We start from the raw sequence: 20069 nt of genomic DNA, 5'->3' as shown, positions 1-20069 counted from the left end.
CTGCTTGCAAACTTGTTCCTACTCCAATATTTGTCTTTAAGCCAAGACGCAAACATACTTAATTTCTACTAACAAAGACTGGTTTTTTATAGTCTGAGTATATTGAAAGAGAGATGCATATTCTAAAATTAAAGTGCTGCTGACATGCACAGATTCATACACTGATGCAGATGCCAACTGCAGTAATTTTCCTTGCTAGCTAGCAGTCTGGAATCAAAAACATGCATCTTCAGAAAAGGTAACTGGAATATCTGCACCAGTAAAATCAAAATTTCTATTTTTAAAGCTGTTGCTCAGTCATGTTTTCATTAGTGCAATTTTGGTTAAAACCCTTTGTTCTATCCCATGACAAATATTATTTCTATTTGGGTGACACTGATAAATTACTTTTCTAAATTATTCTAAATTTCTGTTCTTTGAATACATGAGACACAACTGTCCAACGTTACAAAGAGGTAACTTAAACTGCATGTTTTTTGTATCATTGCAATTCTGGTTTCTTTCCAAAGTGATGTTATAAATCCAAGTAAAGTGAAAGCTTTATCATTCAAAACCTGTATGGCCTTGGTTTATTAGCTAGCAAACATTTAAATGTCAGATTCCTTATCAGTCACAACACACTCAACAGACAAGAAAACTTAATTCCCTTGTTAGTAAACTGGCTTGCCCTAGGCAAGTACTCACACACATTACAACATACATGGAACTTACTCTATGTATGTGTATGGCCAGACTTCATGAATGAAGATTTGGGAAGGGCTCTTCCCACGTGCCCTTCCAGCCTGCGCAGTGGATTTTTTAGGTGAGGCACAGCGTGCGCAGAACTGGCCCCACAATTTCAGTCCTGAGGTTCATCTGCCACGGCCAAGCAAGCTTGGACAGTGACAGTGAAGTCCTCGGGACTGTCACAGCACCCGGTACTGACCGGGGCTGACCCTGCTGAGCATCCGAGATCTGACGGGATGGGATGGTAGGGAGGCATTGAACTGCCAGGGGACAGTCCCCACTGAGACTCGAACTCAGGTCCTTGGGATTCAGAGTCTGGACTGCTCTCCATTACACCATGGGACCGCCATGGAACTTATTAACAACAATAAAAACAACCAATATATTCATTATGATATTCGTGGCTAGTATTTCAAAACTCTTTATATACTGCAGACACATAAAAATAATTTTCAACACACATAGCAGTCAGTTTTAGGTTCTATCCTAAATAAAAACAATGAGCCAGTTTATCAGTTCTGTGCCTTTCCAAGTCTGTGATGGGGTAAGCAACTGCTTATTCACTCACAGACTGAAAATATTATGCAGATGCACCAACAGACTAGCCTTTTGAACATGAAATCACAGCAGCTTCCAACTGCATGCACTGATTCACTGCTCTGAGTGCAGTTGAAGGAAAGTAAAAATGCTTGCACAAACCAGAACACTTGGTAGTTAATTATTTTGCTTCCTGGGCCTTTGACTGCAGTGCTGTAACAACAAAAAAGCTATTACTTACATCCAGGAATACCAATAATGCACAACTCCACACCTTTGATTCTTCCCTGCATTTTTGCAACCTAAGCCTATGCTGCTAAAAGTCAAAGGAGAGCCTGGGTCTCTTCTTTGACCCAAACTGTAATTAAATGATAAACTTCTCTAGTTAAAAGTAATAAAAACCATGCCTAACATTCATTTAGACCATTCTACCCACTAGGTTATTGTACAGCTGTCTCAGGCATGAACCAATACCTGCACTGTATTTTCATGATGAACAGGGCACACCTTTCTGATGAGAAAAGCAAAAGAACTCCAAAAACACCCTTACACATTTAGGTGATAAAATGCAAATAAAATACTATAATTTTTTTTAAAAGACATTGAGATTTGACTTTTAAAGATACATCACTTAAAATGTCACAATTTCTGCTTGCAGTTTGGAACAATGTCTTGTTTCCAGTGGCTAGACAGAAAAACTTTTTAATCTGTCTCACACAATTTAATGGAAATGCCAATCACAGATCTCCCTTTTGTTGAAAATGTGAGAGGAAAAACACTCCTCTGGTCTATCCTGCTGTCAAATCATACTAGAAAGGATGGAAAGGAAACAGAGTTGTGCTGAACTGCATCTAGAGCATGATCTTACTATGAAGTGTATTTTTAAAAGCAGCTCATTCTGAAAGGGCATTTTATATCACATTTTGTTGCATGTTTCACTTAAGGTAGTGATAACAGAAGGCCAGACCCTTCATGCCTGAAGAATTTGAAGATTACCACTGCATACACAGTCTGCCAAGGGCAGCAGCACCATTCAGGAGCTATCTGTAAATTTCTAAAAATCAGACTTCCAGTGAAATCTGCAGAACAATGAAACTACATTCTGTTTTATTAGTACTATAGGAGGGTAGTTCTCGAGCCTCTCCATGTAAAGTGGTGCTTCATCATTTCTGCCAAAGTTGTATAAATACCACAGATGAACTCCAGAGACACACATACACACCCTGCATCAGGGGAGCAATCTTCAATACTCAGCAGTTTCTCTAAGAAAAAGAGAAAATACAGTTCTTTCCACTACAGCCACATACACAGGAGCGTTGGCTACTTCATTCATTTGGAAGGCATTAAGTGCCACAGAATCTTTTGCTTCTGTTAATCTGTGTGCATGAGAGTGGAGTGTCTGAGAACACATGGAAGACACAGAAATCAATACCTAAATCAATTATTCCTGAAAGAACTGACAACCTCTGTTGTCAGTGCACAGCTGAATGAGCCTTCTGATTTCTTTCAGCCTTCTCTGTCCCAAAACAGACCTACTGCACCTGCAGAATAGATGAAGCCCTTCGGAGAATCACCAAAACACTCGTGCACACAACCATAACACCTGACACATGCTGGAAGGTCTGCAAACGTGCATCAAATTCCATGTGTCCTGAGGACCATGCCCACAGCAAATAGGAAGGAGCTCGGCTCTTCACCAAAACGTGTGTTAGAAACATGGACACCCCCTAAGGAGCAGACAGGGGAAAGCAGAGACTGCTCAGCAGCAGAAACATCCATCTCCTCTGCAGGTGCCTTTGAATGCAGTCTGGATGAATTATCCAGACAGATTACATGTGACCCCCAGGCTATGAGCACATTGATGTCTGATGCAACCATGCAGATGATTTAAAACAATTTCTTATACCCATGTTCTTTACATCAACAAAATACAGGACCTGAACTAACACAAACGTACCAAAATACACTGGGGTTTTGGTACATTAAGAAAATAGAGAATGTAATAAAATGAAAACTGCAGGAGTGGGTGCTAAGCACCCTATTAACACCCACAAAAAAACCCTTAATCATTCTTAATAGTTGTGGAAGTCAGTTAATCAGAACTTTCTCTGAGACTGGTTGCTGTTAGTGACTGCTAATCTCCTTCCCACTACCAAAACATGTCAAAAATTAATTTTGAAGACCATTGAATACTTTCCCAATCCTTACTTGGAAAAGAGTGAATGATAAAATAAAGACATTAGACAGCAGAGTACTATAATCTATAAGGGATAATTGATGCACATCAAAACACTCATCTCAATTTTAACACGTGGCACTGCCTTTTGAATAGACTCAATTTAACCAGTGGGTTTCCTGAGATTTTATTACATAGAGGATGTAATTAAAACATCTTCATTAAGCATAGGTAGAAACAAATTTACTAGAGTTAAGTAAGCAAAAAGGGTATTTTAAAGCATTCATTTTAACTCCAAATGCACAACTCTTTCTTATTCAACACACTACTGTAAATTCTCCTCTTCTGTTCAGCTCCTATGCTCTGCATTTTCCTGCTTTTTATCAGTATGCTGCTAAAAGACACTAGTTTTTGTTTTTCTCAGTGCAGGCAAGAAACTTTACACAATGAACAAAACAGTTTCATGAGTAAGAAACACTGAGGAATTAAGACCACAGAGACATCAAATTCTAAACAGCTTTTTCATGTATTTTCAAATGTCCTTATTTGTGTCCTCTAAACTCAGTGCTGTTTCCCCCAAAATCCACAGAATGATGTTCTTCAGGAAGGAATCTGTTCCTCTGGCAGAATTAATTTTCTTAACAAGCCAATACAAGCACACAGTTCACTTTCATCTTTATGCCATTTATTTGCCTCAGTAACACACTGGTTTGGGCATTTCATCCCATTACAGATGTTCTGCAACATAAAACAGCCCACATTCCCACAAGAGAGGCCAAAGCTCAATAAACACTTGAAGGCACTTCAAATTAGCCCAGCCACTGCTAAAAGCAAACCTTGTCTGCCCCTCACTTTTGGCCACACCCTGCCTGGTACGGGACAGGGACTTGGCATCACAACAGCTGTTAGTTTTAACCTAGAGCAAACCCCTAATTCATTGTAGTGTGCACAAGCACCTTCCTTGACAGAGGGATGGGACAGTGTGAGAGGAAGGAAACACCAGCAACTGATTCTTTCACCAGCACTGCTAGCCCATGTCTGCACTTTAAACCTTGAGTTCCACCCAGAAACACGGAAACCAACTCTCCCCTGGGAAGAGCAGCCACACAACAGTGGCTTGAAGAACTGAGCTGGCTGCAGACAGTGCCCGATCCACTTCCACCACGCAATGTTCGATGTCACCAACTCAACACTGAGGCAGCTCACTGTGCAGCTTGGCAGGGCAAGGAACAGAGGGCAGGTGGGATTAGAGCTGTCTCAGCTTGGATTGGTTTACCTGCTGTGGGGCAGCCTTACAAGGGTAATGAAATTATGAGTTGAGGTTTAACAAAGATAGGAACACACTGAAAGGTAAAGCACAATAAGCATCTTGCCTTTGAAAATGCTGGCAGCTCAGCGAGGAGGCAGCAGGGGGTGAGAAGAAGCAGAGGCTGATTCTTGCTCTTATAGAAAAATACAAAATTTAAGATGCCATTACAATAAAATTTTATGGTTTTCATTTACAACACCGGCCACGTGCTGGTCTAGTGACAATTAGGACTTTATTATTTTCATCTGTACAATCACCATCTCTGGAAACGCAGTCTTAGCTTTCAGCCACTGCATTTTACATGAAACAGAAACATTTAGCCCTCCTAAGTTTAGCATCCAGAATATGGTAACATTTTAAAAGAAAGTATCTTAAATTATTACATCATCAGAGCAGGTAAGACACCTGCTTTCTCTGCTATTGTATACTAACCAAACTGACTGCTTCAGAAGAACACGAAAAAAAAAGACCAGTTGTGTAAGACAGTGTTGCAAAGCTTGTACTATTTACTGATGTCAGGGAAACGATGTAAGTCCCCAGGGATTGTTATGACTTGCTTAAATACTGTGCTGGCAAAAGTAGCCCACGTAGACAGGCCAGGCATGGTGAAAAGTGATTTACATGAGCACTGCAAGAGGACTCTGTGCCCAATGATACATAATGCAGAAGCCCTTCTGATGTGATGCCCGTGCTGAATCACAGGGACAGCTCATGTTGTATGTTGTCATTTGTCTGGCACACGCAGCTTGCTGCCTTCCCAAGACATGGCATTTACTCTGCAGTCTGCAACAACACTTTCATAAAAATAAACACTGTCTTGGTTCAGTGCTTTAAGTGTTACACAGAAGAAACACAGATGATGAAGGAAATTAAAACCACACAGATGGTCATGCTGAATGCTGTGACAATAAGCAACAGTCATGGTCAGAATGGGCTTCAACTGTCTTGTAAGTTCTGCAAACTCTTCACCACACCAGGACCACATGAATTTTCACCAAAAAAAGTTCTCCAGTTGTAGGGGTGACTGTGAGTATATATCCCTGAAGGAAAGCTGTTTGGAGTGCACCTTTAAGAGAAGAGAGCTACCTGTGGTGTGTGTGGGGTCCTGTGACCAATGAGATGCTTCAGTGAATGTGAGGTGAATGGGCAAGCCAATAATGTCATGGCATGTTGGATGTGAGAGGATATAAAAGGTGTGGATGTTACTAAGAATAAAGCTATGAGGAAACTGTCTGTGAAACTCTCTCTTAACTGAATCTCTCCTAGATGAAACTCTCTTGAATAAATTCTCTAAGTTGTAAGCCTTCTGATCAAGCCTTCTGATGCCTGCTGTGCCTTAGCTCTTCTGATTGTCATTCACGCTGCGTCCTTACTCGGGATAAGGGGACCCCAACATCCAGTCATACCAGTCATTCACATGCTAAACTGACATTACAGTTTCCACTTCCAGTTCATAACCAACACAGCACAGCCTACACTGCAGATCCATGGTGGCACACGTTGGTCCTACCAGATGCTGCAGGATCACCTTGCCTTCCATGAGCACCTACCACTTCCTGCCCTGCTCCGTGCTCCTCATACCCTTGTTGAGCTGCTCCACAATTCCATGCCCAAGTGACCACTCTGCCTGCCTTTTGCTGAGTAAGGGCATGGCCATGGCTGAATAGTCACCAGAGCCTGAACAACACAGAGGATGCATGGTAGGGACAGGGAGGAGACGGTGAGACAGCATCAGCCAGAGGTAAAAAGAATTTTTGGCTACCATGGAATCAACAGAAGCCAGCAGGAAGGAAGCTGATGGTTTGAGTACCTGAATCACAAAACAGCAGGGCAAGTTGATGCTTTCAAAAAGAAAAACTCAAAACCCAGTTGTAATTATTTACACCCTGTAGCTGCACCAAGAACAGTGGCTTTAAAAATCAGTTTCTAACCCTCTTTAAAGTTTCTTGTCCAACTGATTAAACAGTAACACTCTACATCTCTACAGCAGTATTTCCTTATCCCAGTGTGACATACAGTATCATCCTGATTTCTAACATTCATTTTCTGATAATTATAATGGAAACTGTTTGTAGTTTTCCTATTTTGAATACCTTGGCTTAATTCCAGCATCATAAAATTTAATACACAATCTGTTCTAAGAGGCCATTCATTCCTAGTTTCGCCTTGTAATGTTTCCTTAAAGATATTTTCACACTTTTGACCCTTTATGAATACAATCAACAAAATAAACATGTACTACTGAATAATAGAAATATTAATCAGGAAGATGGGAAGTAAATTTAAAGTGGCAAAATTAACACAAAAAGTATAGCAAGAGCCTCTAGGAAGTCAGTAGTCTGTGGAGCTTCAGTAAAAACTATCTGTAAACTTTAAACCTGCCAATCCACTTTGCTGTGCCTTCCTTGTAGCAAGAAGAAAATGATGCCTTGTGTAATGGAACTGGAGAACTTGAAAACATCTCTTTAAAAACAAAGAGATAAAGGAATGCAGATGCTTTATTAATCTTTTCAAATATACTTTAGAAAAAGATAAAAACTGGCCACCACTGGGGCTTTGCACTAAGTGTTCAAAAGCATTAAACTTAATGCACCCCTCTTTCCACCCTTGTGATAATGAGATGGATTTTGACACCTGTACACAATTCTACTAAAATAGAATTTAACAGATAATGTGGTTCAGGGCTTCTTGTTTTAGCATAAAATTCACAGATTTGTAAAAGAAAAATTAAGCACCAATAGCTTCCTTCCACCACAGTGAACAACGTTTTCCCCCATATCTGAACCATTTTGGAGCAAAGTTAAAATGAACAGATTTAACTGGCTACAGTCCTGCTAAACAGGCAGCAGCTGCCAGCTACGAAAACCTTTGTGCACTTACTGGCACACAGACATGCACAACATACTCCACATACATGGTAAATGTGCAGCAAACTATCCTTTCAGAGTCAAAAGCTACGAGATCTCAGAAGTAATCAGGCGAGATCGTACCATTGTCATTCACCTTCTGTGTCCATTGCTTTCCTAATTCATACATAAGCAGTACTAGTGTAATATGACTGACAGCATCACTCTGGGAAGCTCTCCCACCATCATCTTTTTCAGAAACTGTGACAAAAGAGTTATCTGCTCACAATCATTTTCAGAAGCATGAGAAGCTTTTCAAGCTCCCTTTTCCACCACTAATAATATTCCTGAAGGATGTATCAAATTATTACCTCTGACAGCACTTCAAGTAAAGAATGGAGAAAATTAGCGTGTTTTCTAAAGAACCATTGTGAAGGAAAAAGTTTAAAAAGAGAATCCAGTGGTCTCATGCACAATACATAGAATTTCAGCAAGACTGACAATCCAACGATCAGTAGCTGGCAAGGATTGACATTCTGATGGAAACTGCTCCAGTCCTGGATGACAAAATCTCTTCCTTGAGCTGAAAGTAAATTTGGAAAGAACTTTAAAAATCTGGGAGGAAGGTTTAGAGGTGGGATTAACAAGGGAAGTTATAAAGTGGAAAGGGAAGTGTTTAATAAAGCATACAGATGCTCTGACTATTGATTCTATTTTCATTTTTCAGTACATAAATGATGCATGACCTCTGGAATATGGTTAATCAGGCAGTCTCCCACCATTTTGCTGGAGTTGAATTGAGTTTTCATATAACAAAGAATGCAGCAACGTTAAAATGTAATATACTTACTTAAAACTTGTACTGAACAATGAAAAATGTTAACAAATCCAAGGATATGCACACGGAACAGAACAAAAAAACCCTTAAAATAGCTGTTTGGTTTTTTCTTTAATACAACAATTAACAAAACTGCTATAATACAGCACCAGGGATATATTTCCAGTAAAAAAAATAAAGGAAAAACCCAACCAAAACTACATAATAAAAAACCTCCAGACACTATCTCTTAAAGGGAAAAAAGTGCCAAATTTGAACTTCTCTGATCCTAGTTCCTAAGTTATTTTACAGAAAGACCAGAAGGGCCCTTTTAAGTATGATTTCTTGTATACCTTAACTGCTTACAGTTGGCTAGTCTCTATTCTAACCAAAGGGAATTTAGAATTTGCCTTAAATTTCAGACTTGAGCATTAGTACCCTGAGAGAGAGAAATTTTAACTATTTTTAAAGCTAGCATGCTTTGAACACCTGGGAGGGAAAACAAACAAAATACAAACAAACCACCACCACTACACCATCTGTTTCTCAGACATTCTTAAAAATACACCTAGTATTGCCAAGGATGACACCACTAAGTTCATAACCTTGATCCAGCTTACACAGCAACATTCACTAATGCAATAGCTATGGACACCATCGGAACAATGGTGAAGAAATGGAACGTTCCCAACTATGATACCATTCAAAAACAAGAAGCATGGAATTCCTATTACTAGGACAGAATTAGTATCTTCAATAAGATACTAACAACAGAGGTTGTTAAGATCAGCCATCAACTAACTGCAAGAAAATAAGGATTACCTGAGTCACAATGCAGAACACCAATTGTACAGAGAGCAGTGAACAGGCCAAAACATCTTCTTCACGTCAGCAAAAATTAAAAGCAAGCATCTGACATGTACACATGTATTCCATCCCCATTTACATATATTCTGCTTCCAGGAATCCTTTCTCTGCAAAAGAATTTACCTTTTTAAAACAATAGCTGCAAAGAATCCCTGCACTTCTATTGGTCCATGCACTTTTATTTTATATTTTATGTTGCTACTGCAAACATATTTCAATTGTTTTACAGCTAGGGAGGTGAACTCAAATCACAGTCTCACTGAAACAAAATATTTACAAGTATGAGTTGTCATTTATTGCAGAGATAAACACTGATGAGTTGGCTTTTCAGGATGCAACTAATCTCACCAAAGTCAAAGAGATAACTAGTCACTGAGCTTTAGTACCCATCAGCTGTTTGCTGGACTAAGCCTTACAGACTAGCTCACAGTATTAGCAGAGAAAAAAAATAATCCAGCCCAAACAGAAGGGACAACTACAAGCAGAGATTTTCCAAGAAATGCCAACAGGAAGCATCCAAATGCTATAAGCAGTACCAAGTGACTGGGTTCCAACTCTAAGGTCCAACTGATTGAAGTAATTGAGATGGCTGAACAGTTATGAGCTATCTCCTTTAATTTCATTTTGAAAACTATAGCAACATAAAGAAATGTTATCCTTTTACAACTCTTCAACAAGGGAAACGAAGTGGTCATGCAGGGAAACAGCAGAAATTACACGCTCAAAAAGAAACAGCACAGGTTAAGTATTTCTTACCATGCAAGGGCTTGGGTTTGTTTTCTTTTTCAAGTACTAGACAAAGAATTCATCAAACAGAAGCCATTTTCACAATCAATGTTATTCTGTGGTCCAAAAGTCAAATCACTATTATGTTTTCAAGTGTAATTTTAAACTCAAATAACATAAAAAGTGTTCAATTATCAAGCAACAAGCTTAAGTAGAGTATGAATAGCACAGCTCAAACTGTGGAAGGAGAACAATGGAGCTGAGCAAAATCTGCTGTTTCACAGTCTTGCCACATTAATGAACAGGCTTCACAAACAACACCCACCACTTGGTATAAAAAAAGCCAGCACTGAAAATTTTATAGATCCTATTTTAATGCAAGTTACTACATGGCCTCTTACATTAACATTACTACTGTTCTCCCTTCCCACATCCCCTAATCTCAGTTTATTAACAAATCCACACTCCATGCATGGAAAATGGTTTCAACTATACCACTAATTTGAAATAAAAACACCACAACTGTTCCATAACATTTGATTTAAATAAATTAATCTGAAATCAACTTAATCAGAAAATGCAGGAGAAGAAGGGAATCCTTTAACTACAAAACAAATTCCAGATGCTAAGAAAACATCCTAAGTGCTTTCCCCAAAGCACATAAGGCAGCTACAAAAGTGGGGGTGACACGGAACAGCTTAGTGAACAGCCTTTTAAAATGCAGATAAAATAACCAATATGGAAACATTTCACAATACGCTGAGCAGCAATTCCAACAAGGATTGCATTTGAACTGATGACTATCTGAGCTATGAAAGCTGATGCAGTCAAGGCAGAGCTTAACTAGCTGATGACTGAAACTACACAGAACAGCAGTGATCACATTAAAAACCTAATGCATAATTTCCCAGAGTATAAAGCAGGTGGCAGAATTGTAGAAAACATTCTTTTTCTCTTACACGAATAACATAAGAAACAGTCCTGCAAATCTGAAAGCTGAACATCTCCACTCAGTAGCAGGAAAATAATTTTCCTGAAGACAGCACGAACATGCTAGAAGGTGATTGGCTTGAGATGCACACAGTAACAGCACACAACCTTCTAAGAGAACATTTACATTACCTTTTTAACAAGAGCTCAGATGCTTTATTGTTACAGTCATGTACACACACACGCACACACACACGTGTGTGCGTGTATGTGTACATATACACATATACAGGTGTAAAGAAGAGCACTCTGGACTCTGAATCCCAAGGACCTGAGTTCGAGTCTCAATGGGACTATCCCCTGGCAGTTCAATGCCTCCCTGCCATCCGATCCCGTCAGATCTCGGATGCCAAGCAGGGTCAGCCCCGGTTAGTACCGGGTGCTGTGACAGTCCCAAGGACTTCACTGTCACTGTCCAAGCTCGCTCGGCCGTGGCAGATGGACCTCAGGACTGAAACGGTAGGGCCAGTTCTGTGCACGCTGTGCCTCACCTAAAAATCCACTGCACAGGCTGGAAGGGCACACCCACGTGGGGAGAGCCCTGCCCAAATCTTCATTCGCGAAGTCTGGCCATATGTATATACATACATATATATGTAACAGCAATATGCATTGTACTGCTTCAATCCCAAATGCAGTACATTCAGGGATCAAGTATCAGAACTCTAATAAGAGTATTTACACAAAACAGTGATTCTTGCTTGCTTTTACAGGAGCAGACCAGGACAGCACAACCTCAACAGACTTCTGAGGCTGAGCTGGGCTGAACAACCTCCCAGATAGGATGCCTCTACAGAACACCTGTATGTACCTCCTGCCCACCAGACCCACTTAGTCACTTCAAATAAGACTCATTAAATGGAGGAGGAAAAAAAACTTTTCAGGGATTGTTGTTTTCAAAAGCAAAGACTGTTCACCCTTTTTAGGTCTATACTTCCAATATACAGCTCACTTCCCCCCAGGACCTGCATTCCTCCACACAATTCTCTAGAGCACTGCTCCTCCTCCTCACTAAATCTATCTTCAAGGCCAGTGCTGGGAAGTGAAAAAGAACATCATAAAACCTGAACAAGCCTGGCAAAACTTTAAGCCTTGGTCTTGAAAAATTCTTCCATATTTCTCAACACAAGGATGAAAGGGATTTGCCTCAGCACTCCTGCCTACATGGTACCAATCCCTGAGTCCTCAAGAGGCTCTACTTGCACAACTGCATCTTCAAAACACTCTGCAATCTTAAGTAAAACTGTCCTATTAGCAAAGCCAAATAGAGCTCTGCCATCTTCATCATAAAACACTTACTCTGATATTAATTCAAGGGATAACAGATCTCTCATCCAAAAATCCAGGGATCTTTTTAATCGAAATAATTCCTTCTGGGTTTGGCTGTGACTCCCTTCCTCCCAGATGTGCCCAGCCAAGGAAAACAGATACAAGGGGCAATGAGACACCACCCAATCTAATTTAGCAAGAATAGAAAACAGCACTCCTATAAAGGGCAACACAGGACAATCGCTCATGTGGCAGATGGTTTTGTGGTAGTGCTTTATATTCACATGCCAGGAGCTCTCTGCAGCAGGAAAAAAAACACCTGCAATGGGCTACCCTGGCAGCTGGAACCCTTGTCACCATCTCTTCCAGGACATCGAGGGGAAGCTACAGTTTCTCCCTTCCTGTAGCCCAGCTTATGGGTATGTAGCTAGAGCCATCTTCTCTTTGCCCGATTCCTTCTCCCCAAATTAAGGCTGATGGATCAGTATGTGCCTAATTCTGGACTGGCCCCAGTCAAAGCCACCACTGTCTACTGCCTTGCCAGACGGACAGCTAGAGGTGAGACCAGGAGCACTGCAGAGAGAAAGGGAGAGCACACAGAGGAATTGAAGAGGAACAGGGAACACACAAAGGATCCACAAATACTGAAGTTCAGTCACAAAACATGAGGCCATGGAAAACCACTTCATTAGGCTCAATGTGCATTTTCATTAACTCTTTCACTTGGCTTTTCAGATCGTGGTAACTCAGCAGCATACATTAAAAAATTCTTTTTCCCTTCTACATTGAAGCAAATATTTTTAAGCTAAAGTCCTGAATCACCTTCTTGCATTTTCTTCAATGATGTTTGAGGTTATAACAACATTTTGATGGGCTGCTATCTGTTTAGAAGAAAATATGGGAATCATATTCCAAAACAAGCATCCAGCATTAATTTCTTTAAATAAAAGATTCTAAACAAATCTGCTTCAGGTAACTCGGGAATCAACTTCAGAATCAAAGGTTGCTTTTTTCCCAATTTTATATGTACATTGGTATCCACTAGAAATCCTGACAGATGGCTACCACACTACATGTGTGATAACAAAGTTCTTGCTCCACAGATCCTACAAGCTTCATACCTTCAGAATAACCGAGACATTATTCAACTTTTACTTTGATGAAAGCTAAGCAACCATTTCTTGTGTAGCTGTGTTTTGATAAATAAATAAAAAAGAGGTTAAACTTAGCTAATGAATAGGCCATACCAAATTTATGTCAATAGCTAAGCATCTGCTAAGAGCACTGTTTCTCAAATCGCAACCCACAAAGAGCAGGAAGCTTACATGGGCTGGCTTGCTTTCATTCACACCTGCTTAATTACATAAAAAACAAATAAAACACCTTAAGTATTTTTCAAATATCAATTTCCTTGAAACCAGGAGCTAGAGTCACTACAGAACTGTATCAAAAATCACAAGAGCTGACTTGCACATCCATCGGCTGGACAGTACTCAGTGCATGAGACTGAAATGCAGCACAGGGTACTTCTGAAGGTGTTGGAGCTAACACAAAATGTTCAGAATTTTTCAAGACAACAAAATGCTCAAATTGAAATGCTTTACCAAGGAACGCTGAATTACATACACTGAATAATTTAAAATATGATAGGCTGAAAAAAATCCCTCTTGAATCCTGTAAGATAATACAATGGGCTACTAAGTAAAAAAACATATTCACCACAACAATACCTGCACTTTTTAATTTCTAAGTTTGCTGCCATCTGGAAGAAGAGGAGGTGAACATTTGACCCAGTATTAAAAACAAGTTTCACATTAACCAAAACCATACTGGTATTTTTAAATCAGTTCATATCAGGGAGATGCTCTACAGAAAAGCATGTGAGAAATAAAATAACTCTATCTTCAGAAAAATATTTAAATACTATGTAGTATGTGAAGCTTAGACTTGCTGAACAGCAGAAAAAAAAGGAATAGTTGCTTATTAACAGAGGATCAGTCTCCCTAACATAATGAATAAGACTAGGTTCCTACATAGCATCACTCACTGTACTTTTGTAAGAACTTAAAAGCAACTGTAACTGTGGCATTTCCTAAGTTGGCTACTTTCATTGTCAATCAACATATTATCTTAGAAGCCTGTGCATGTATTTAATACTCTAATTGAGTAACAACTTCGTGCAGACCCTTCACGAGCAAAGCAGCAGTTTCACTTCTGTATGGGGGTCCTTACCCAAATTAGAAATACGCCAGCATTTAAAGATCCAGGATATGGGCTCCCCAACCTTCTCTGGAATAAGATAAATGAAAATATTTTGGCAAGGAAACCGTACCTCACAAGCAGAACTTTTCTAAAAAGCTCCAACAGTTTCTCATACTGAAGCATTGTACTTGACAACACCAGAGGCCCCAGCCTTAAAATATGCTCTGCTTTTTGTTACCAAGTAAGATGGGCTTGTAAATGAAGAGGTTACCCTCCTGTTCAAAAGCAAGACCTCTTTGCAAAAGTTACATAGTAACTAGAGGGACACTGTAGATTGAAATTCTGGGTAGGAGCTCTTCAGCAGTTTCTCAAAGTACAGAAAGACAAAGTGAAAAGCCTGCTCTCCACGCATGCCACTTGCTGCTTGGCCCCACCCCCTCTAAGACACCTCTGACCACTCACTGAGCCAATTCCACTCAGTCATTTGGAGGAAAATAATGACTCTTCCCTACCCCCATGGTTATTCCAGTTTTCTCCTGGAATAACAAAGTCAGTCTGCCCGCCAAAAGGTCAGACAAGTGTCGGTCAGGTCAGCACAAGTATTTGGAGCGTGATGCTCCAACAGCACGAACTAACAACTTGTTGCTGCCTGACTCACCCAGCAGCAACTCTCAAAATGTTAAAATTGCCCATTTCCTCTCAAAAGCAAATGTGTCTTTTTCACTGCTAAAACAAAACAAAATCAGGTATGGTAAACGCTTATTAGCATTAACTTCATATGTGTATAGAAACACACTTAAAGTTAAATGCAATTATCTTGAATTACAAGGAAAAGGTAAGTCCACGTGACTAGTTTGCTTTATGGACATCTCTCTGACTTTTCTCCATTTGAAAAAAAAGTTTTATTAATTAATTTGTTAAATATTTAATTAAAATGTAAAACCAGAAGAGTGCATAGTTTGCTTGCTGCTTTTGTACATTTACATATAGCATTTGTGACACTGAATCATATTTCTATCTCTGAGACGTACAGAAAGTTACGTGTAAACAGAGATCAGTTTCTGAAATGATGCAAGACCAGTGCATGAAGCAAGACAAATTGAAAACTATAAAATTTATCTTCTCAATCCCTGTACTCACAGAGGCAAAAGTTTAAAGATGCTGTCAAAACACTCCCACCACTTTCTCCCAAGCACATGATCAAAGTGACAGTTCCTGTGGCACCCTCTGATCTTCTGCCATGAAGTGACCAAACTGTGCCTCGTAATTTTGAAAGTGTTGAAGCTAGATCATTCATTCCATCCGAGGAGGAGAAATCTCGCCGATTTCTCTAAACAACCAAAAAATCCTACCCTACCCTGTCACTCTCACGCCTACATGCGCTTCTACACACTCGTGTAAGATTATTTTCGCAGCAAGCAGAAATCTCCCATTTACCCGCCCCCAGGCTCACACCAAGCACTTTGCAGAGTCCGAAGCAGAAACCCCAGCGGGTCTGGGGCAGCTGCCCCGACACGGTGCGGGTCGGGAGGGCAAACGCTGCCTCGACCCGGTGCTGTTCGGGAGGGCAAACGCTGCCCCGACCCGGTGCTGTTCGGGAGGGCAAACGCTGCCCCGACCCGGTGCTGTTCGGGAGGGCAAACGCTGCCCCGACCCGGTGCTGTTCGGGAGGGCAAACGCTGCCCCGACCCGGTGCTGTTCGGGAGGGCAAACGCTGCCCCGACCCGGTGCTGTTCGGGAGGGCAAACGCTGCCCCGACCCGGTGCTGTTCGGGAGGGCAAACGCTGCCCCGACCCGGTGCTGTTCGGGAGGGCAAACGCTGCCCCGACCCGGTGCTGTTCGGGAGGGCAAACGCTGCCCCGACCCGGTGCTGTTCGGGAGGGCAAATCCTGCCCCACACGGTGCCGTTCGGGAGGGCAAACCCCGCACTGTGCCCCGCAGCGCCCCGAGCTGCCTCCCGGCCCCGCGGCCGCGCCCCCGGGCAGGCTCTGCCGCCGCCGTCTCCCTGCGGCGTGGGGGTGCAAGCGGGAACGAAAGGGTTTGTTTGGGGCGGGCGGCGTGTCGGTTGTTCGGGTTTTTTTCAGAAACGGGGCTCTTCTCTCGCGCTTTGTTGCCCGGGCAGGGGCAGCTCCGCGGTGCGGGGCCACACGCCCGAGGGGGACCAGCGGCGGGCGCTGCCCCCGCAGCAGCAGCTGCGCCCCAGCGCTGGGGTCACCCACCCGCCCGCTCCCGCACCCACCTTTCTGCGCCCCGGTGCCCCGCAGCAGCAGCAGAAGGAGGAGGAGGCTGGGGCGGAGCAGCGAGGCCGCCCGCCGGGTCCCCGCGGGGAGCGGCCGCCCCGGGCTCACCATGCCCCGCGGCGTGGGCAGCGCTCCGAGGGCATCGCGGGCTGCGGGGCGGCCGCGCCGGGCCCGTCCGTGCTGCGCTCCCGCCCGCGGCCGCAAGCGCTTCCGGGGGCGCGGCGGGGCCGCCCCGCTTCCTGCCGCCCCCTCGGCCCCGCAGCGGCGGCGCCTCCGCCCCGGACCGCACCGGAGGGGCCCGATCCGGGCCCGCAGCCGCGCCCGCCCCGCCGGGGATCCCCGGAATTCCCGCGTCTGCCGCCTCCGTCCTCCTTTATGAGCTGACTGAGGATACTGGGCTTTTCCCCCCGCCTCAAAGTAGAGATTAAGTGAGGCAAAATTGCTGGGAAAAAACCGAACAAAACTCCTTGGAAACGCGAATATTGGTGTTGTTAATGGGAGAGGATGCTCTGGTGCTGTGTCTCCACACGCCAGTGCGGATTCAGCTTGGCTGCGAGGTCCTGACCTGCTGCAGTTGTGGTCCTTGTCCTCTGGCTGCTGAACTCATCCCTTGTGCAGGCAGAGCCTGCCTTAGCAGCCTGAATTCACCCGAGGGCAATAGACACTTGGGAAAAAAAATAGGTAATTTTCAAGTCGTACGGTCACCAGAAGAAGGCAAAATAGCAAATTTACATGGACTTACAGTAAGCATACTGAATTAGGTCCTGGTGGTTGTCAAGCACATTTGGGAGGGGAAAAAAAAGCACCCTAAGTATTGGTAGGATCAAAGATCCCCTTTGTAATACCACCATCATCGTGCAGCAGAGCACCTTGTTGCATGTTTTTCAGTGGTAGGTGAAAAGAATGCAGTTTTCAGATGCTGATGAAATGGTGCCATGTCTTTGCTTCCACAGCTGCAGTCACAGCCGAGATTCCTCCCAGTGAGGTCAGAGGGCAAAGAGGAAGGATGGGAGCCACACCTACATAGACACTACTTGTCAGTTCTTTCAGCTTCATGATTGAAGCCTACTCAGCTGTCCACTGACCTCGCTATTTCTGACCACAAAGCAGAAGACACTTTGGACTCTACAGGTTCCAAAGATCAGCCTCTCATCGAGCATGCGCCTCATAGTCCATCCTTTCTCCTCTGGAAGGCAAGTCAACCCCCAGTGGCATCCAGATCCAGCAGTTCCACTGTAAAAAGTGTCTTAAGGAAGAAATCATTCTCCACTTCTCCCAAACAATGAAACTGATACTGCTGTTCTGGCCAGGGTAGTCCGGTGCTGGCACTCCACCAAAATGTCAGGAAAACCATCTCAGGAGTCAGTCTTACCCAATCCACAGAGCTGCTTGAAGAACTATTATTATGTTTACTGATTGTTTTAATGCTACTGCTCCTTGTTAAGAGGCTGAAAACTGATCTATGTCCAAGTCTATGCTTAGACTTGGTTGTCTGATACTGCTGCCATAGCCAAGAGTGGCTTCTTATATATTTAGGGAATGACAAAAGTAAGGATTTCAGAACATTTCCTATTTTCCTCCTTTTAAAACCTTTTTAGTGACACAGGAAGAGACTCCAATGAAAGTAAAGTCACTGAAAAGATACCACAGATAAGGCTGTTTTATGTCAGTTTCTAAGATGTAATAGTCAACAAGACACTGTGCAACATATAAGGGAAGATGAATCAAAAATAATTTATATGTGTTCCTTTGTCTTCCATTCACCAAACACAGTTCATGCTATAGGTCATGTGAAGGGATTATATCACTACAATAACATCCTTTCTATACTACAGCGATCACATTCCTAAGATCACTATTCACTAGTGGTATTTGTTGTGTACTGGAAAAATCACTTCTTGAATAATTTGTGGCTTAGTAGTGCCATGCATTAACAGGAACAGCTGAGCATCCTACACATAAGTCAGTCTGTGATGGACCTGATAGAGTTTTCCTCCTGTGTTATGCTCTTTTGTGAAGGTGTTTTGTTCACTTGATTTGACTATTCTAAATGTTTTGATTTGTTCATGTGAAAAAGAAGTCTCTGAGTCTGTGAGATTTCTAAATGGGGTGTGAAAACTTGCAGAATTCATAAGAGCAGCAAGAGGCCAAATTTGCTTAGACTATCTTGGAAGTTTGTCCCAAAGGCACATTCCCTGACCACAAATGGTTTCTATGGAGCCGTAGGTTGCATATTTTGCAAAGGGAACACCATTCTGATGAGAAGCAGTGACAAACTATTAGAGATTATACACCCTAAAAGCCTTAGAGATTCATAGAATCTCCCGAGCCAAAAGATTTAGCAATGCAACTGCTTAGAAGGCTTGTCCTAATACATGGGTTTCATGCAATAAAACAATGTGAAGAATTAGATAAATCCAGATGGTCACTCTAGCTTTCAGAATCTCCCTTCTCAGAAGATTTCAGTACAAACTGAGTTTAGGTACATCAGCTGCAGAGTATGGTCTGTGAGCATTCCCAGGCGTCTCCTCTGGGGGAAACAGAACTGTGTAATAAAGACTCCATTTTAGTTTGTGACTTAGAACGGTGCCTGTCATCAAATCAAAACAGATACAGAACTGAAATGCTGTGGGAAGCAAATACAAATATAATAACATATGATACCAATCTCATAAGGCAAGTTGCCAACACATATTAAGAAATCAGCACAAATACTGTTTTTCACAATAATAAGACAGAAGACCAAACCAGCTTCTTACTGCTGATAGGAAAATATTTAGCCAACTAAGCATTTCTGTAATGTTTCCTTCCCATTGTGAGTAACTTCTAGAGGTAACTAAAACTATCATCTCCATCTGGTTCTCTCATTTTCCCTTGAGAAGCGTCTAAGCATTGGGCTTCTTTCCCACTGTAGCTCTCTCTCTAGATTTTACATTCTTTCATTGCATTTCAAAAGCTGAATTCAGCTGGAGGGCAGGGCTGCTATTCATGGGTAACTCCACAAGAGCAATCCCAAGGTCTTGCATCTGGGAAGGAATAGCCCCATGCAACACTACAGGCTGGGAGCTGTTTGGAAGCAACTCTGCACAAAAAGACCTGGATGTCCTAGTGGGCAATTTGAATAAGAGTCAGCAATGTGTCCTTGCACCAAAGGCAGCCAACACTGTCTTGAGCTGTATTAACAAGAGGGTCAGGGAAGTATCTTTCATAAGACTTCATCTGAGTACTGTGACCACTTTTGGGCTCCCTCCAGTACAAGAACAATATTGACAAATGGGACAGAACCAATCAAAAGGCCTTCAAAACAGCCAGGGGCTGGAGAGATTATGCACATGAAGAGGCTGAGAAAGCTGGATATTTTCAT

General features: G+C 42.3%; 1 protein-coding gene across 3 annotated transcripts in view; it reads right to left on the bottom strand.

Moving 5' to 3' along the window:
* Positions 1-16914, bottom strand: part of DCBLD2 (discoidin, CUB and LCCL domain containing 2) — a 69293-nt gene extending 52379 nt beyond the window's left edge. For all 3 annotated transcript variants that reach the window (XR_011698324.1, XR_011698322.1, XM_071561171.1), the window contains exon 1: positions 16705-16914. Coding sequence is in view for 1 of the 3 variants with exons in the window: in XM_071561171.1 (XP_071417272.1) it covers positions 16705-16816 (112 nt within the window). In the remaining 2 variants the exon portion in view is untranslated. The remainder of the gene's footprint in view (positions 1-16704) is intronic.
* Positions 16915-20069: the final 3155 nt, after the last annotated feature.

The sequence above is a fragment of the Pithys albifrons genome, chromosome 1 (genome assembly GCF_047495875.1).
Source record: "Pithys albifrons albifrons isolate INPA30051 chromosome 1, PitAlb_v1, whole genome shotgun sequence".
NCBI lineage: Eukaryota > Metazoa > Chordata > Aves > Passeriformes > Thamnophilidae > Pithys > Pithys albifrons.
The sequence above is the reverse complement of the archived record's forward strand: the minus strand, read 5'-3'. Positions and strand labels throughout refer to the sequence as shown.